Source organism: Esox lucius, chromosome 7 (assembly GCF_011004845.1).
Source record: "Esox lucius isolate fEsoLuc1 chromosome 7, fEsoLuc1.pri, whole genome shotgun sequence".
NCBI lineage: Eukaryota > Metazoa > Chordata > Actinopteri > Esociformes > Esocidae > Esox > Esox lucius.
Genome location: NC_047575.1, coordinates 39548795 through 39565848, shown reverse-complemented (window position 1 = coordinate 39565848; position 17054 = coordinate 39548795). Strand labels below are relative to the sequence as shown.

Sequence of the window (17054 nt, the reverse complement as noted above, 5' to 3'; positions counted from 1 at the left end):
CCCTTAATAACTTCATGCGGCCCCATCCTTAACAGACGATTTGATATTATTATCCTGGGGCATAAAAAAAAAAAGAATTTGAAATTACAAGCAATTCATATTCATCCCTTATGACTAAACTCAATGAATGTCTAAGCTCAGCTTCTGCGGTGTCCAAAAAATACCATTGCCAAACAACTCTTTACATGAAAGAGTTATTTTAAAATATTACTTTTTCCAAGAATAATTATTTTTCCACACAATCCGGCAGCAACAGATGGCCTTAGATTATTTCAATATTTTTAAAATACATTAATTGAACTGTTGAGTAAAAATGAATCCACATTGGCAGCAATTATTCCCTGTTGATGGACATTTGGTGAATAAAGTAAAAGAATGCAGTGAAAAAGGCAGACAATCTGCCCTCAGATGAAGAAATGGCATGTGGCATGTGTATTCAGAGTCAATGTGAATAATTCAACTGGCGCTAGGCCAGCACTTCTCTACTATCAGGGGAAGACTGGAGTTTGGAGTTGGAACCTTCACTGTTTAATATATGACAAGCAGTTTCCTGTCCCGTGTATCAGTGTTGGAAGTTGATATTTACGTCGTTCAGGTAAGTGAATTCTTAAGGCATTATTTTTATGTGAAAAAAAGATTTTCAACCAATTAAACACAATTTGGATTACCTAGCTAATGTTATTATCACAAACTCTATAACCAAATGTTCTTATAATATAGTTATGATATAATATAGTATCATATAGTTGCAGAGATAGTATGGTGAGATTAGTTAACGTTCCATTTGTCAAAATGTCACCTTCTCTCTTGGTGAGCTGTTAGGAGTTTGGGTGTAGTACAGGCTGACACAGTTCAAACAGCATGTCAAAGCACCATCTTAATACCAATCAGCAGTGCCTCTTTCTCCTCTCCATGTAGACACTATGCATTCCAGCCCTGAACACGGAGGCCTTTTATTACTGGCTGTTTGTCTTCTGTCCTCACTGCTGCTCTTCACAACACCATCCTGCCATGGAGGAAAGGTCCTCGTCTACCCAATAGATGGAAGCCACTGGGTCAACATGAAGGTGCTCCATATTTTATTTCAGTGTCATACAGATAAAAGATTCCTCCTATTACCAAATCTGATTTTATGAGTTCCATATGACAGAAAATAAACAATGTATGCATTTGTTTTATGTATTATTACAATTAAATACATTAAGCAGCAGCCCTGGGTGTCTAATATAAATGCACACATGAGAACATTAAATGCACATAAAATGAAAAAAATATTATTACCTATTTACGCAATTTGTTGGATTAATGTTGATATTATATAAAATTGAAATAATTTTTAAAGTAATGCACATGCACACTCTGGAAGTCACTTTGGATTTAAATTACCTACACTAGCAGTTTCTCTGCTGGCAACTATGTTACTGATTGATTGCTATGTTTGCTTCATGTAACCCCCTTTTAACCTATGACCTACTTATATGAAGCTTTTCAGCATGTTCAACGTAATACAAAATGGCATCAGAGCTTGCAAAGGTTATATACTGTACATATTTTGGCAGTCAATTTATTTCACTTTTGGTTTGAGGCCTCTCTGACCAGTTTCACCAGAAATAGTTTGAGGTTGAAGCAAGCAAGCAAGTTCAGTTATATTAGTACAGTTCATACATCGAAGCAATTTAATGTGCTTTACAAAGAAACATATATGGAAGTACAATTACATAAAACAAATACTCAAACGAAAACATCAAAACAAATGAAAACATAATAAGAAAAAATACAATAAGAAAACTTATAAAGAATAAAAATGGGATAAAAACTAAGCTATAAGGCTTGTGGTTAAGTTTAAGTGCTCAGTCATAGGCACGTGAAAAAATAAATTGATACGTTTGGGGCACGTCTAAGATCTTCTGGTAGTTTAATCCAGTTGTGTACAGCATAAGTGCTAAAGGCAGCTTCTCCATGTTAAGTTTGGACTCTGGGCCCCACTAGCTGACCTGTGTTCATGGATCTAAGAGCCCTACTCGGTTTATATTTTTCAAACATATCAGAAATGTATTCGAGTCCTGAACCATTCAGAGATTTATATACTAAAAGCACCACTTTGAAATCTATTGTGTAACTGACTGGAAGCCAATGCAAGGATTTAAGAACCGGACTGATGTGCTGTTTTCTTGGTCCTGGTTAACATTCTAGCAGTAGCATTCTGAATGAGCTGCTGCTGTTTTACAGTCTTTTTGGGGAGTCCAGTTAAGAGGCCATTACAGTAGTCAACCTTACTAGAGATAAAAGCATGGATGAGCTTCTCTTGTTTTTTTTGGGAAACCAAGCCTTTGATTCTGGCTATATTTTTAGTTGATAGACTCAAACAGCATTCTATCTGAACACCAAGATTACGCACTTGATCTCTGGTTTCAAGGGCCCGAGAATCCTGCTCTTTACTAATACTGTTTATTTAAATTTTCTTGCAAAACACAATAATCTTTCTTTTATCTTGGTTTAATTGTAGACAATGTTGGTTCATCCAGGTATTTATGTGCTCTATACAGAGACACAGAGAGTCTATTGAGCTGTTGTCATTTGGTTCGAGAGCCATATATATTTGAGTATCATCTGCATAGCTGTGGTAGTTAATGTTGTTGTTCTGTAGAATTTGGCCCAGAGGTAGCATGTAGAGATTGAACAAATGCGGTCCGAGAACTGATACTTCGCATGTCATAGCCACCCTATCAGATTCATGATTACCAATGGTGACAAAGTAACTCCGGCCATCTAGAAAAGATTTGAACCAATCAAGGACTGTCCTGGAGAGTACTACCCAAGCGTATCTATAAGTGTTCTATGATCTACAGTATCAAAGGCTGCACTGAGATCTAATAGAACCAGAACTGTTATACTCTGGTGAGGTCGGAACCTGACGGAAATTTGTCTCAGAGACCGTTTGAGGTCCAAGATTGCAGAGTTGATTGAAGACAACCTTCTCAATGATCTTGGTTATAAATGGGATATTTGATACAGGTCTATAGTTGTTCATTATAGATGCATCCAGTGTTCTCTTTTTTAATATGGGCTTAATGGCAGATGTTTTTAGAGACATTGGGAAAATGCCTGATTGCAGAGAGATATTAACTATTTGCTGTAGGTCCATTGTTATAGAGTTGTTGTTGTTTCAAAAAGTCTGATTGCAGTGTGTTGAGACAGCAAGTGGAAGCTTTAAGATGTTGGACTGTTACTTCTAGGGATTTTTGATCAATTGTATTAAAATGTGACATAATAACCAAGTTATGTCTTGGTGGTCATGGTGATGGTACAGAACTCAACTGAACTCAATAGGAAAATAAGTTTGCTAATTGCATGGTTGGTTACTTAGTTGGTTGATAATGTTTGCTAGCTTGATCATACGTTACAGCTGGCACTTTCATTTTCACTAAATTAACCTTTTATACAAAAGCCAAAATCACCAATCATTGAATCATTGAATCTTTGAATCACCAATCATTATTAAATGGTAACATAATTGGAATTGTCTGTTGCAGTGGAATTGCTTTGTGCGTCAACCAAATTGCTGTAAATCATGTCACTTATTTGGGGTTCAGGAGGGGTGTCTGTAAAAGCACTTTGTGGCAGTTGCTGATGTAAACAGCACTTTAAATAGTAAATGTCAATGAATTTGATTGATACTAACATCATCCATGTGTAGGTGCTTATTGAAGTGCTCCATGCCAGAGGCCACACCATTACTGTGGTCAGAAATTCCAACAGCTGGTACATCACTGAGAAGTCTCCACTATACACCTCCATCACCATCCAGGACAAAGTGACCTTTGACAACTTCTTTGAAGACTTCCTAGAGAAGTACATGCAGGTATTTCTTCGTAACAGGCCAGCAGTAGCACAATACATGTTTTAATGACTACTTTCAGTAGAAAATAAGTAAGAAAGCATTAGTTCATTGTTTGGTTAGTTCTTTTATTGGTTAATGGTTTGGTCCATTCAGGCTGCCTGCCAGCTATTAACTCATTTACCCATCTGTACCCTCTCCCATCTTTTCATTTAGGCTCAGAGAGAGGGGGCATCGGCTCTGACGTTCTTAAAACTAACCAAGACGTTTCTCAGCATGATAGATGAAGCCCACATCTTGGCTCTTGAGACGTTGGCTCGCATGTTCGATGACAAGGAACTGATGAAGAGTCTCCAGGAGGCTGAGTATGAATTGGTTCTCACTGACCCCGCCATAGCTGCAGGGGTGCTCTTAGCCCATCACCTCAAACTGCCTGTGGTCCTTAACGCCCGCTGGATAACCAGTGGGGAAGGCCACTTTGCCATCGCCCCATCTCCGCTGTCCTACATCCCCAGCCCAGGGTCAGGGTTCACTGACAAAATGACATTTGTCCAACGGGTCCAGAATGTGCTGTTCCACAGCATAATAATGTTTCAGCAGAAGTTTCTCTTGGGACCGAGTTACAACAGATTTTGCACCAAGTACTTCAAAGAGGGATGTGATATAATCTCCCTGATTCAGGAGGCTGACATCTGGCTGATGAGGTCTGACTTTGTTTTTGAGTTCCCCCGGCCGACCATGCCCAATGTGGTCTACATAGGAGGGTTCCAGTGCAAGCCGGCACAGCCATTGCCTACAGAGCTGGAGGAGTTTGTCCAGAGTGCCGGGGAGCATGGAGTGGTGGTCATGTCTTTGGGGACTCTCGTCAATGCACTTCCTACTGATATCGCTGACCAAATCGCCAGTGTGTTCGCCAAGCTGCCTCAGAAGGTATCCTGACTGTTTATGTTAGGTCTTTATGTTTTTTAATTCTTTGTTCTAAATATGTAATATATGTATTTGTTATGTCTAAGGTGATCTGGAGGCATGTGGGTGAGCGGCCTTCCACTCTGGGCAACAACACCATGTTAGTAAAGTGGATGCCCCAGAAGGACCTCCTGGGTCACCCTCAGACCAGAGCCTTTGTGGCCCACGGGGGAACCAATGGAGTCCAGGAAGCCCTCTACCATGGCACCCCGGTGCTAGGAATCCCCCTGTTCTTTGACCAGTATGACAACCTTCTCCGACTACAGGAGAGAGGCGCCGCAAAGATCCTGGAGCTGGCCAACATCAATGGACCCAGCTTCCAGCAGGCTCTAAACCAGGTGCTCACCCAGACCTCCTACAGGGAGAACATGCAGAGGCTGTCTGATCTGCACAGGGACCAACCCATCAAGCCCATGGACAGCGCTCTCTTCTGGCTGGAGTATGTGATGCGCCACAGGGGGGCGTCTCATCTTCGTACTTCGGCCTACAGGTTGCCCTGGTATTCATACCACTCTTTGGATGTGCTGCTTCTGCTGCTAGCTGCTGGAGGAGGAGTCCTGTTCTTCACTTTCTTCCTGGTCAGGTTCATTTGGAGAACCTGCTGGAGAAACAAGAACAAAGTCAAAAAACACTGACCAAATTAAGTTGTTATTCCTCTGTATGTAAATGAACATTTCCTTGTAAACATTGGTTTGTCTGAACAATCATAACATTTTTACAAAATGTAACTTTGTAGAGTACGGTAATATAATGTTTTTATTGATTGTATCCAATTATTATAATACACTGTTTTTGTGACTGTCACGATTCGGTATGGGTAGCAGGACAAAGGTGCAGAGATTTAAATAGCAAAAGTAGTTTAATCAAGAAAAACTCAATAGCAGCACAGCGGTAGACATATGAACACACACAATGACCAACCAGAAACACTGGGGCAACTTAAATAGGGACGCAATGAGGGGGCAAGCAAGACACCGGTGTAAACAACAGTACAAAAGGACAAGCTGTGTTCAAAATCAAAGGACAAAAACCACAGTACAGGCCTCATTCAACAACAAAAGCTAAATCTAAACCGAACAGAACCTCACAGACTGTTTCTGCTGTATGAAAGGTTAGCATGAATGAACACTCAGAAGGGCATAAGAAATTCAGTCCAGATATACCTGAGCAATGTCTGATATTTACCATATTTAAAAAAAGCTTTCCATTAAAAAAAACTTTTTGGCTACACAATAATCCCTCTGACGCAATTATTTTTGTAGGACTGTCTGGTTGTGGGGTGATCTACTGGAAAATTGAAGTTGGTAGAGATGTATGGAAGTCGTTTTTACAAACTTACAAAAGTTACTAACTTGTAATGCAATCAAGCAAGCTGGAAGTCAAGTCATGCAAAACCAGCTCTTTAGATATATTGAATGTATTGTCAACCAGAAATCTGAAAATTGGAAATCAGCAACTGGAAAAGAAATGATTTTCCAAATGTTTCAGTTTCATCAACTTAATACAATTTTCATAGAATATAGAAGAAAATTACATTTTGGCTGCACAGTTATGATCCAGAAAGAAACAGAAATCCTTGTTTATACAACCGGTGTAAGACATCATTCCTTCTATTGTTATGAAGTTTTTAAATTGAAAAAAACAACTACTGCCCATATAAATAGTAAATATCCATGTTGGCCTAAGACTTTTGCACAGTACTGCAAATGAGTGGTTTGGAAAGTGTTCAGCTGCCTTCACTTTTCCACATTGTGTGTTAGACTTAATATATCATTACTTAAAATTGTTTTTACCATCAATACACACATAATCAGTATTATTATTTTTTTATCAGAAACATAATACCCCATAATGACACAGGACCAACACTTTTTGGTCAAGACTGACTGACTGACTGACTGACTGAGTGAGTAAGTGACCGACCGACTGACTGGTTGCCCCTTGTTAAATAGCGTAGTGGTTAGAAAAGCGGACCTGTGAACTACAGTTCCCGAGTTCCTATCTCCTTGCAGGCGGAGCGAAATATGCATTATGAATTATTCCGTATAGACGAAAACTTCACTGGCTAAAACCTCCAGGTACTCCAATATAGTAAGCCTGAAATAAAACAGTTTACGGTTATAGTGCGACTGTTTCTGTTGGATTTTCAAAGTATGCATCCATGCATGCGTTTTGGGTCAAGATAGACAAACACATTTGCTGGCTTCATAAGAAACGTTAGTCAGTTTAACACAAAGCTCAATAGTGTTTAGCGACTGGTAAAATGCGCAATGCTGTGGCATTATGGTTAAAGACAGTGCATCTCACGTGGAAGCCTCAGGGTCAAATCTATTATGAACAATGACATTTATTTAATTTATTTCCACAATTCTCTCGTTGTTTCACTTGATGAAAAAGTTAGTTATCAGCACCTGTCTTGATAGTTATTGTATCAATGTCATTCACAAATGAAAGAAAATAGTATACTATGCCATGAAAGAAAAAAAATACCTTCTATGAAATAGCAGATTCATTTCAGATGAATTAAATTAGGCATATCCACTGTTAAAGAGATTTGTATATTTTCAGGTTGTTTTTTTCACCAGTGTTGTTGTTTGGGCCCAGATAGTGGTCACATCCCAAATGGGACACTATTAACTCCACGTAATCGTGACAACAGTCAATAGTGCAATCATTTGGAGGGCATTATTTAAACGTTGTACACTAGATGGCCATTGGTCAAAACTCACTCCACGACTTAGAAGCCTAGTGCCAACTGGTTTTCAAATATGAGACCAACTAAGAAAAGCTGATCAGGTGAATGAAATTCCTAACTAACATTTGAAATGATTTATTCAATTACATAATAGAGTGTGGTGAAAAACTGCAAACAATCTGCCCGCAGTTGAAGGAGTGTGACATGTAGCATGTGTAGTCACGAGTCAATGTGAATAATCTACCTGTGCTAGACCAGCACTTCTCTACTATCAGGGGAAGACTGGAGTTTGAACCCTCAATGTTTAAAAGATTACAGGCAGTTTGTAGTCCTGTGCAACATTGTTGGAAGTTGAAATCTATGGCATTCAGGTAAGTGATTTTTTAAGGCATTTTATTATGTTGATTAAGATATTATTTATTATTTAACCAATTAAACACAAGATAACCAAACTAATGTTATTACTATAAACTTTAAAATATAAATTTCTTATAATAATGTTAGCTAGCTTGCAGAGACAGTATGGACAGGTCCCCTAGCGTTTATTAAGCTGTATATACACATGGAAAGCCGATCCTGCCATAGACTAACCTCACAACTAACCTCTGACTGTGATAACCACATAGAAACACACAATATAAAATAGAAGTACAACAAATATTTACTATAGAGGACGAGCACGGGTCCCCCACGGGCCCCCACCCCCCCACGGGTCCCCAACCCACCACGGCCCTGGAGGCAGCCGCCCCCACTGCCCCCCCGATAGTTATGCCAGGGCTTCTCTCTTGGTGAGCTGTTATGAGTTTGGGTGTAGTACAGGCTGACACAGTTCAAACAGCATGTTAAAGCACCATCTCAACACCAATCTTTCTCCTCTCCATGTAGACACTATGCATTCCAGCCCTGAACACGGAGGCATTTTATTATTGGGTGTTTGTCTTCTGTCCTCACTGCTACTCTTCACAACACCATCCTGCCATGGAGGAAAGGTCCTCGTTTACCCAATAGATGGAAGCCACTGGGTCAACATGAAGGTGCTCCATGTCTCGTTTCAGTGTTTCAGGACATTTCTTGAAACCTTCACCCCTTTTCTCAAAACCTTTAACACAGATCCAAATCTTCAAACCACATTCACAAACCCCTTACTATTCTGTCAAAATCAAACACTCGAAACCATTTCAGCTTTTCTCAAAATCAAACAATGCTTTCAGATCATACACAGAGCCAGTCAACAAATAAACATTACTTAACGCATTTTGCAATAAAAAAGTATAATAATCACAACTTAGTTCAGTGAAAATATTTAATACTGTAAGTACTGCAAGTAATACAGTGTTGAATGTCTGTATATTCAGCAGAGGCATAAAAGCACATTACAATAAACAAAAAAAACATGTGCAACTTCAAAATCAAAGTCAGTGAGAGATTCATTCTGCCTCAGCATCATGTCTTTGTGCTGAAACCGGCCAAAGAAGTGTGCTGAGTCCTCATCAACCACCCCTTACACATACCCTTCCTCCTCATCAACCATCCCTTACACATACCCTTCCTCCTCATCAACCATCCCTTACACATACCCTTCCTCCTCATCAACCATCCCTTACACATACCCTTCCTCCTCGTCAACCATCCCTTACACATACCCTTCCTCCTCGTCAACCACCCCTTACACATACCCTTCCTCCTCGTAAACCACCCCTTACACCTACCCTTCCTCGTCATCAACCACCCCTTACACATACCCTTCCTCATCATCAACCACTCCTTACACATACCCTTCCTCCTCATCAACCACTCCTTACACATACCCTTCCTCTTCGTCAACCATCCCTTACACATACCCTTCCTCCTCGTCAACCACCCCTTACACATACCCTTCCTCCTCGTCAACCATCCCTTACACATACCCTTCCTCTTCGTCAACCACTCCTTACACATACCCTTCCTCTTCGTCAACCATCCCTTACACATACCCTTCCTCCTCGTCAACCACCCCTTACACATACCCTTCCTCTTCGTCAACCATCCCTTACACATACCCTTCCTCCTCGTCAACCACTCCTTACACATACCCTTCCTCTTCGTCAACCACCCCTTACACATACCCTTCCTCTTCGTCAACCACCCCTTACACATACCCTTCCTCGTCATCAACCACTCCATACACATACCCTTCCTCCTCGTCAACCACCCCTTACACATACCCTTCCTCTTCGTCAACCATCCCTTACACATACCCTTCCTCCTCGTCAACCATCCCTTACACATACCCTTCCTCCTCGTCAACCACTCCTTACACATACCCTTCCTCTTCGTCAACCATCCCTTACACATACCCTTCCTCCTCGTCAACCATCCCTTACACATACCCTTCCTCTTCGTCAACCACCCCTTACACATACCCTTCCTCCTCGTCAACCACCCCTTACACATACCCTTCCTCCTCGTCAACCACTCCTTACACATACCCTTCCTCTTCGTCAACCACTCCTTACACATACCCTTTCTCCTCGTTAACCACTCCTTACACATACCCTTCCTCTTCGTCAACCATCCCTTACACATACCCTTCCTCCTCGTCAACCACCCCTTACACATACCCTTCCTCTTCGTCAACCATCCCTTACACATACCCTTCCTCTTCGTCAACCACCCCTTACACATACCCTTCCTCCTCATCAACCACCCCTTACACATACCCTTCCTCTTCGTCAACCATCCCTTACACATACCCTTCCTCTTCGTCATCAACCCCCCCTTACACATACCCTTCCTCCTCGTCAACCATCCCTTACACATACCCTTCCTCCTCGTCAACCACCCCTTACACATACCCTTCCTCCTCGTCAACCACTCCTTACACATACCCTTCCTCTTCGTCAACCACTCCTTACACATACCCTTCCTCCTCGTCAACCACCCCTTACACATACCCTTCCTCCTCGTCAACCACCCCTTACACATACCCTTCCTCCTCGTTAACCACTCCTTACACATACCCTTTCTCCTCGTTAACCACTCCTTACACATACCCTTCCTCTTCGTCAACCATCCCTTACACATACCCTTCCTCCTCGTCAACCACCCCTTACACATACCCTTCCTCTTCGTCAACCATCCCTTACACATACCCTTCCTCTTCGTCAACCACCCCTTACACATACCCTTCCTCCTCATCAACCACTCCTTACACATACCCTTCCTCTTCGTCAACCATCCCTTACACATACCCTTCCTCCTCGTCATCAACCCCCCCTTACACATACCCTTCCTCCTCGTCAACCATCCCTTACACATACCCTTCTTCTTCGTCAACCATCCCTTACACATACCTTCCTCCTCATCAACCACCTCTGCCTCAGACCTGAGTCATCTGAGTAACTGAACTGAGTCATATTCTGAACAAGCGTTGTTACGCCGATGCCCAGTCCGGAGAAAGTGGCACTGGGGCAGGGGAATTGGCACTGGGGGTTCTGGTGCGAGGGGACCGGCGGTATCGGACAGGGAAATGTTACAGGGGGCTCCGGGCTGGGGACCGGTGCATCCTCTGGCCAGAGATCCATGCCACTAACCCCAATCCTGCTCGAACACAAGGCGGTGTTCTGGTTTGGTCTGTCATTCTGCCAAGGTTGTGTGTAGGCAGGACACGAGGCGCAGAGCTAACAAACATCTTTTAACCTTTTCACGCGTGAGTTTCAAATATTCCTTACCGACCCCCCAGCGTGAGTTTTTTTGCATGTGACTTCGGTACTCTGCAGCATTTGAACTCATGCCAGCCTTTGAACAGTCACCTTGCTAGGTAAGGAACACTACATGCATTGCATTTCAAGCTTCTCTCGTTGACTCGAATTCTAAGAGCTACAAAAGTTGGTTGATTTATTACTGTAGCTAGCTAGAAAACGTCAGCTAACCGCTAGCAAACATCAGCTGCCCGCTAGCTAACAAATCGTGACCAGTTATTCAATGCAGTGAAAATGAATAAACTATATAAAATGCATACAACGGGGAACGTAACTTCTAGAAAGTTTTTGCAATGGTTTTGATCGGTAGTAGTCGCTAATATAATTTGTTTTTGTGCATTAGTGTTGGCTGTCTGTTGGTACGTAACTAACACTTCTTGTCCCGATTTGAATGCTTTCTACCTGGTTAATATCATAGTATGGTCTTGAAACAATTACAATCAGGAAATAAAGTTATAAACACTGTTTGAGCTAAATGTGAGTAAATAATAGCGCGGTTTTACCAGCCATTGTTACGTTACTTGTAGCTAGGTATGCTAATGGTGCGTTCTAAACATGACGTTCTAATCACACCGGTGTGATCGTACGCTCCAGGGACCACTCAAGATTGATCACACTGGTGTGATCGTACGCGCCAAAGGGTTAATGCATCTTTTGGCACATAAAAAAAAAAAAAACAAGGCAAGGTACACACCGTAAAAACACAAGCAAAACACCCTGACTCAAACAATGACAGACAACTAAGGACCACATCCATCCATCCATCCATCATCTTCCACTTATCCGGAGCCGGGTCGCGGGGGCAGCAGTCTAAGCAGGGATGCCCAGACTTCCCTCTCCCCAGACACTTCCTCTAGCTCTTCCGGGGGGACACCGAGGCGTTCCCAGGCCAGCCGGGAGACATAGTCCCTCCAGCGTGTCCTAGGTCTTCCCCGGGGTCTCCTCCCGGTGGGACGGGACCGGAACACCTTCCCAGGACCACATAGGGCAACTTAAATAGGATACCCAATCAGAGGCAATAGGGAGCAGCTTCTTCTAATTGGGGATTATTAACCAACAATGCACATAGAGATGCCTAGAGGCACCTCAGCCCAGACCTGACAAAGGTGACATAAAGTGAGTTATAATTCTAATTTCCTGTTGCGTTTGATTTGATTCATTGGATTAGAATGAATGGAATGATGGCGAATGTGAGAATATTGACTACAACAACCTAGCCACAGGCAGAAGAGGACTGGCCCCCCATCAGAGTCTGGCTCTATGACCTACTAGTGAGTTGTCTCCTAGTCACCGTGCGTCAACTCTTGTTAATGCTTTTTCTTTGGGGTTTCAGGCCCATTGTGGCAACTGCTGATGTAAAGATGGTTTTATGAAATACATTTCAATGAATTTGATTGATAATAAGATCATCAATGTGTAGGTGCTTATTGAAGGGCTCCATGCCAGAGGCCACACCATTATTGTAGTCAGATCCTCGACCAGCTGGTACATCACTGAGAAGTCTCCACTATACACCTCCATCACCATCCAGGAAAAAGTGGCCTTTGAATATATTGAGGCATTCCTAGAGAAACAAATGAAGGTACATTTCGAAAAGTATTTGTTAAATGTTTGGCTAATGCAGGGGTGGGCAAACTAAGGCCCGCAAGGCATTCCAACAGGCCTTTAGTAGATATTAGTTTTGAGGGGAAGTAAAACAACTCACAAGGTCATTCTTATGCATCTGAATTTGAATTAAAATTATTTAGACATTATAATGGACCTAGTGTATAAATGTATTACTTGTTGCTCTTTTCTGGCCTGCAAATCATTTATGATTAACAAATTCCAGGAACAATGTGTCCTTCCATTTAATTCAACTCCTTGATGTGGCCCCTGAGCCAAAAGGTTTGCCCACCCCTGGGTTATTGGATTGATTTATCAATGATTTAGTCAATCCAGGCAATTAACCCATTTACCCATTCATACCATCTTTCACGTTCTCATTCAGGTTCAGAGAGATGGAGCATCGGCTCTGAAGTTCTTAAAACTAACAAAGGTGTTCCTCAGCATGATAGAAGAAGCCCACTCCTTGGCCCTTGAGACGTTGGCTCGCATCTTCAATGACAAGGAACTGATGAAGAGTCTCCAGGAGGCTGAGTATGACATGGTTCTCACTGACCCCAACATAGCTTCAGGGCTGCTTTTGGCCCATCACCTCAAACTGCCTGTGGTGTTTAACGCCCGCTGGATAACCAGTGGGGAAGGCCACTCTGCCATCGCCCCATCTCCGCTGTCCTACATCCCCAGCCCAGGGTCAGGGTTCACTGATAAGATGACATTTGTCCAACGGGTCCAGAATGTGCTGTTCCACAGCATAATAATGTTTCAGCAGAAGTTTCTCTTGGGACCGAGTTACAACAGATTTTGCACCAAGTACTTCAAAGAGGGATGTGATATAATCTCCCTGATTCAGGAGGCTGACATCTGGCTGATGAGGTCTGACTTTGTTTTTGAGTTCCCCCGGCCGACCATGCCCAATGTGGTCTACATGGGAGGGTTCCAGTGCAAGCCGGCACAGCCATTGCCTACAGAGCTGGAGGAGTTTGTCCAGAGTGCCGGGGAGCATGGGGTGGTGGTCATGTCTTTGGGGACTCTCGTCAACGCACTTCCTACTGATATCGCTGACCAAATCGCCAGTGTGTTCGCCAAGCTGCCTCAGAAGGTATCCTCACTGTTTTTGTTTGGTCTTTACGTTTAAAACTCTTTGTTCAGATAATATGTAATATGTATTTTTTCTTCTTTCTAAGGTGATCTGGAGGCATGTGGGTGAGCGGCCCTCTACTCTGGGCAACAACACGCTGTTAGTTAACTGGATGCCCCAGAAGGACCTCCTGGGTCACCCTCAAACCAGAGTCTTTGTGGCCCACGGGGGAACCAATGGAGTCCAGGAAGCCCTCTACCATGGCACCCCAGTGCTCGGAATCCCCCTGTTCTTTGACCAATACGACAACCTTCTCCGACTACAGGAGAGAGGTGCCGCAAAGATCCTGGAGCTGGCCAACATCAATGGACCCAGCTTCCAGCAGGCTCTAAACCAGGTGCTCACCCAGACCTCCTACAGGGAGAGCATGCAGAGGCTGTCTGATCTGCACAGGGACCAACCCATCAAGCCCATTGACAGTGCCCTCTTCTGGCTGGAGTACGTGATGCGCCACAGGGGGGCGTCTCATCTTCGTACTTCGGCCTACAGGTTGCCCTGGTATTCCTACCAATCTTTGGATGTGCTGCTTCTGCTGCTGGCTGCTGGAGGAGGGGTCCTGCTCTTCACTGGGTTCCTGGTCAGGTTATTTTGGAGAACCTGCCGGAAAAACACAAACAAAGTCAAAAAACACTAACCAAATTGAGTTGTCATTGTTCTGTATGTAAATATATATGTATATATTGGTTATTCTGAACAATCCAAAAAATGTTACAAAATTTTACTTTTTAGAATACGGTAATATAATGTTTTAATTGATTTTATCCAATGATTATAATACACAGTTTTTGTGACTGTGTCATTATTCGGTATGGGTAGCAGGACACACGTGCAGAGATTTCAAAAGCAACATTTGTTTAAACAAGAAAGACTCAAGCAGCACAGCCGTAGACATGAACGCACACAAGTCCAACCTGGGGCAGGAGGAACTTAAAAAGGGACACACTGAGGGGGCAAACAAGACACTGGTGTAAACAATAATCCAAAAGGACAAGCTGTGTTCAAAATCAAAGGACAAAAACCACAGGACCGGCTACATTCAAAAACAAAAGCAAAATGTAATCAAACACAAAAGAAACTCGCTGACATTTTCTGCAGTGAAAGTTAGCATGAATGAACACTCAGCAGTGCATAAGAAATTCAGTCCATGTAGCCCTGAGAAATGTCTGATATTTACCATATTTTGAAAAGTTGGATTTTCATTTAAATGGTCAAAACTAAAACTCAAATATGGCAACAAATGAATCCTTCTGAAGCAATTATTTTGGTAGGATTGTCTGGTTGTGGGGTGATCAACTGGAAAATTGAAGTTGGTAGAGACGTTTGGAAGTCGTTATTACCATGTTACTAACTTGTATTGCAATCAGGCAAGATGGAAGTCAATTAATGCAAAACCAGCTCACTAGACATGTTGAATGTTAGGTCAACAAGAAATCAGAAATTTGGAAATCTGTAGGAATGTCTGCCAGGGTCTGCCAGGGTCAAATGACTGCCAGGGTCAAATGTCTTATACCATATATCCAAATCCTGCAAATCACCAATCAATTACAAATTATAATTCAGCCTATAAGTATAACAAAAATAATTTTTAAAAACTGTTTTTTTTTTGGCAAAGGACATTTGCCAAAAAAAAAAAGCTAAATACATCGTATTACGCAGAGTTATCACTGTGATACATGGATGTGTACCTATGTTGTGTCTTTATACTAACTCTAACAATCTTATTAGAATACCAAAAAGAGAAGGTTAAATGAAACCCTTGCAATGCTTTCTTGCAATTGTTATTGTAATGATGTCCCCTGAACAAAATTATATTTTGGTAAGGACTGTGGAAAGGTATTGTTCAAAATACAAAATACAATACTCTGATGAGTCAGGTGATCAGGTGTCATGCCAAACCGAGAAAATGGAATTCCAGATGTTGATTTCTGTCGGTCCCAAACATCAATGGTTCTAACAACAGACTGTGATTATAGCAAAAACAGTGGTTGTTTTGTGATTTTTTAATTTTTTAACTCACTTAATAACAGACTTGAAAACAACTTTCTATGCTGTTCTGTGAAAGAAATAACAAAACACTTTGAATTGTTATTTGTAATATTTGGAATTGTTCACTAACACAGATTAATCAGTATTACCTTATTATAAAAAGTATACACACCCCTAAAATGCCAGGTTCTTGTGATGTTAAAGAATTAGACAAAGATAAATCATGTCAGAACTTTTTCCACATTTAATGTGACCTATAACATGAACAGTTCAATTGAAAAACAAACTGAAATATTTGTGGGGGGAAAAATGAAAAACTCACAAACAAGTTGCATCTTCAAATCCTTAAACTAATACTTTGTTGAAGCACTTTTTGATTTTATTACAACACTCAGTCTTTTTGGGTAGGAGTCTATTAGCATGGCACATCTTGACGTGGCAATATTTGCCCACTCATCTTTGCAAAAGTGCTCCAAATCAGTCAGATTGCGAGGACATCTCCTGTGCACAGCCCTTTTCAGATCACCCCAGAGATGTTCAATTGGATTCAGGTCTGGGCTCTGACTGGGCCATTCCAAAATGTTCATCTTCTTCTGGTGAAGCCATGCATTTGTGGATTTGGATGTGTGCTTTGGGTCATTGTCGTGCTGAAAGTTGAACTTCATATTCAGCTTCTAATGGACGACTAAAGGTTTTGTGCCAAAATTGCCTGGTATTTGGAACTGTTCATAATTTCCTCCACCCTGACTTGGGCCCCAGTTCCAGCTGAAGAAAAACACCCCCAAAGCATGTTGCTGCCACTACCATGCTTCACTGTGGATATGGTGTTCTTTGGGTGATGTGCAGTGTTGTTTTTACGCCAAACATGCCTTTTGGAATTATGGCCAAAAAGTTCAACCTTGGTTTCATCAGACCATAACACATTTTCCCACTTGCATTTGGGAGATTTGATGTTTGTTTTTGCAAACGTTATCCGGGCTTGGATGTTTTTCATTGTAAGAAAAGGCATCCGTCTTGCCACCCTACCCCATAGCCCATTCATATGAAGAATATGGGACATTGTTGTCACATGTAGCACACAGCCAG

General features: G+C 41.9%; 2 protein-coding genes across 2 annotated transcripts; both read left to right on the top strand.

Annotated features, from left to right (window-relative positions):
• The first annotated feature begins 504 nt into the window (after positions 1-504).
• LOC105011164 (UDP-glucuronosyltransferase 2C1) lies at positions 505-5572 on the top strand. The gene is made up of 5 exons (XM_010871001.4): positions 505-595; positions 919-1067; positions 3698-3862; positions 4055-4768; positions 4852-5572. Exons 2-5 carry the CDS (start codon positions 924-926, stop codon positions 5437-5439), a joined length of 1611 nt encoding a protein of 536 aa, XP_010869303.3. The 5' UTR covers positions 505-595; positions 919-923; the 3' UTR covers positions 5440-5572.
• A 2233-nt stretch (positions 5573-7805) lies between these two features.
• Positions 7806-16082, top strand: LOC105011170 (UDP-glucuronosyltransferase 2C1-like). The gene is made up of 5 exons (XM_010871008.5): positions 7806-7870; positions 8385-8533; positions 12660-12821; positions 13230-13943; positions 14029-16082. The coding sequence occupies exons 2-5, from the start codon at positions 8390-8392 to the stop codon at positions 14614-14616; spliced, it is 1608 nt and encodes a 535-aa protein (XP_010869310.3). The 5' UTR covers positions 7806-7870; positions 8385-8389; the 3' UTR covers positions 14617-16082.
• Positions 16083-17054: the final 972 nt, after the last annotated feature.

Excerpts from the sequence above, each read along its gene's own strand:
- LOC105011164 (XM_010871001.4), top strand. The coding sequence starts at position 924 with ATGCATTCCAGCCCTGAACACGGAGGCCTTTTATTACTGGCTGTTTGT. Across the intron at positions 1,068-3,697 it reads GCCACTGGGTCAACATGAAG|GTGCTTATTGAAGTGCTCCA; the intron begins GTGCTCCATATT and ends ATCCATGTGTAG. Across the intron at positions 4,769-4,851 it reads TCGCCAAGCTGCCTCAGAAG|GTGATCTGGAGGCATGTGGG; the intron begins GTATCCTGACTG and ends GTTATGTCTAAG.
- LOC105011170 (XM_010871008.5), top strand. The coding sequence starts at position 8,390 with ATGCATTCCAGCCCTGAACACGGAGGCATTTTATTATTGGGTGTTTGT. Across the intron at positions 8,534-12,659 it reads GCCACTGGGTCAACATGAAG|GTGCTTATTGAAGGGCTCCA; the intron begins GTGCTCCATGTC and ends ATCAATGTGTAG. Across the intron at positions 12,822-13,229 it reads TCCTAGAGAAACAAATGAAG|GTTCAGAGAGATGGAGCATC; the intron begins GTACATTTCGAA and ends GTTCTCATTCAG.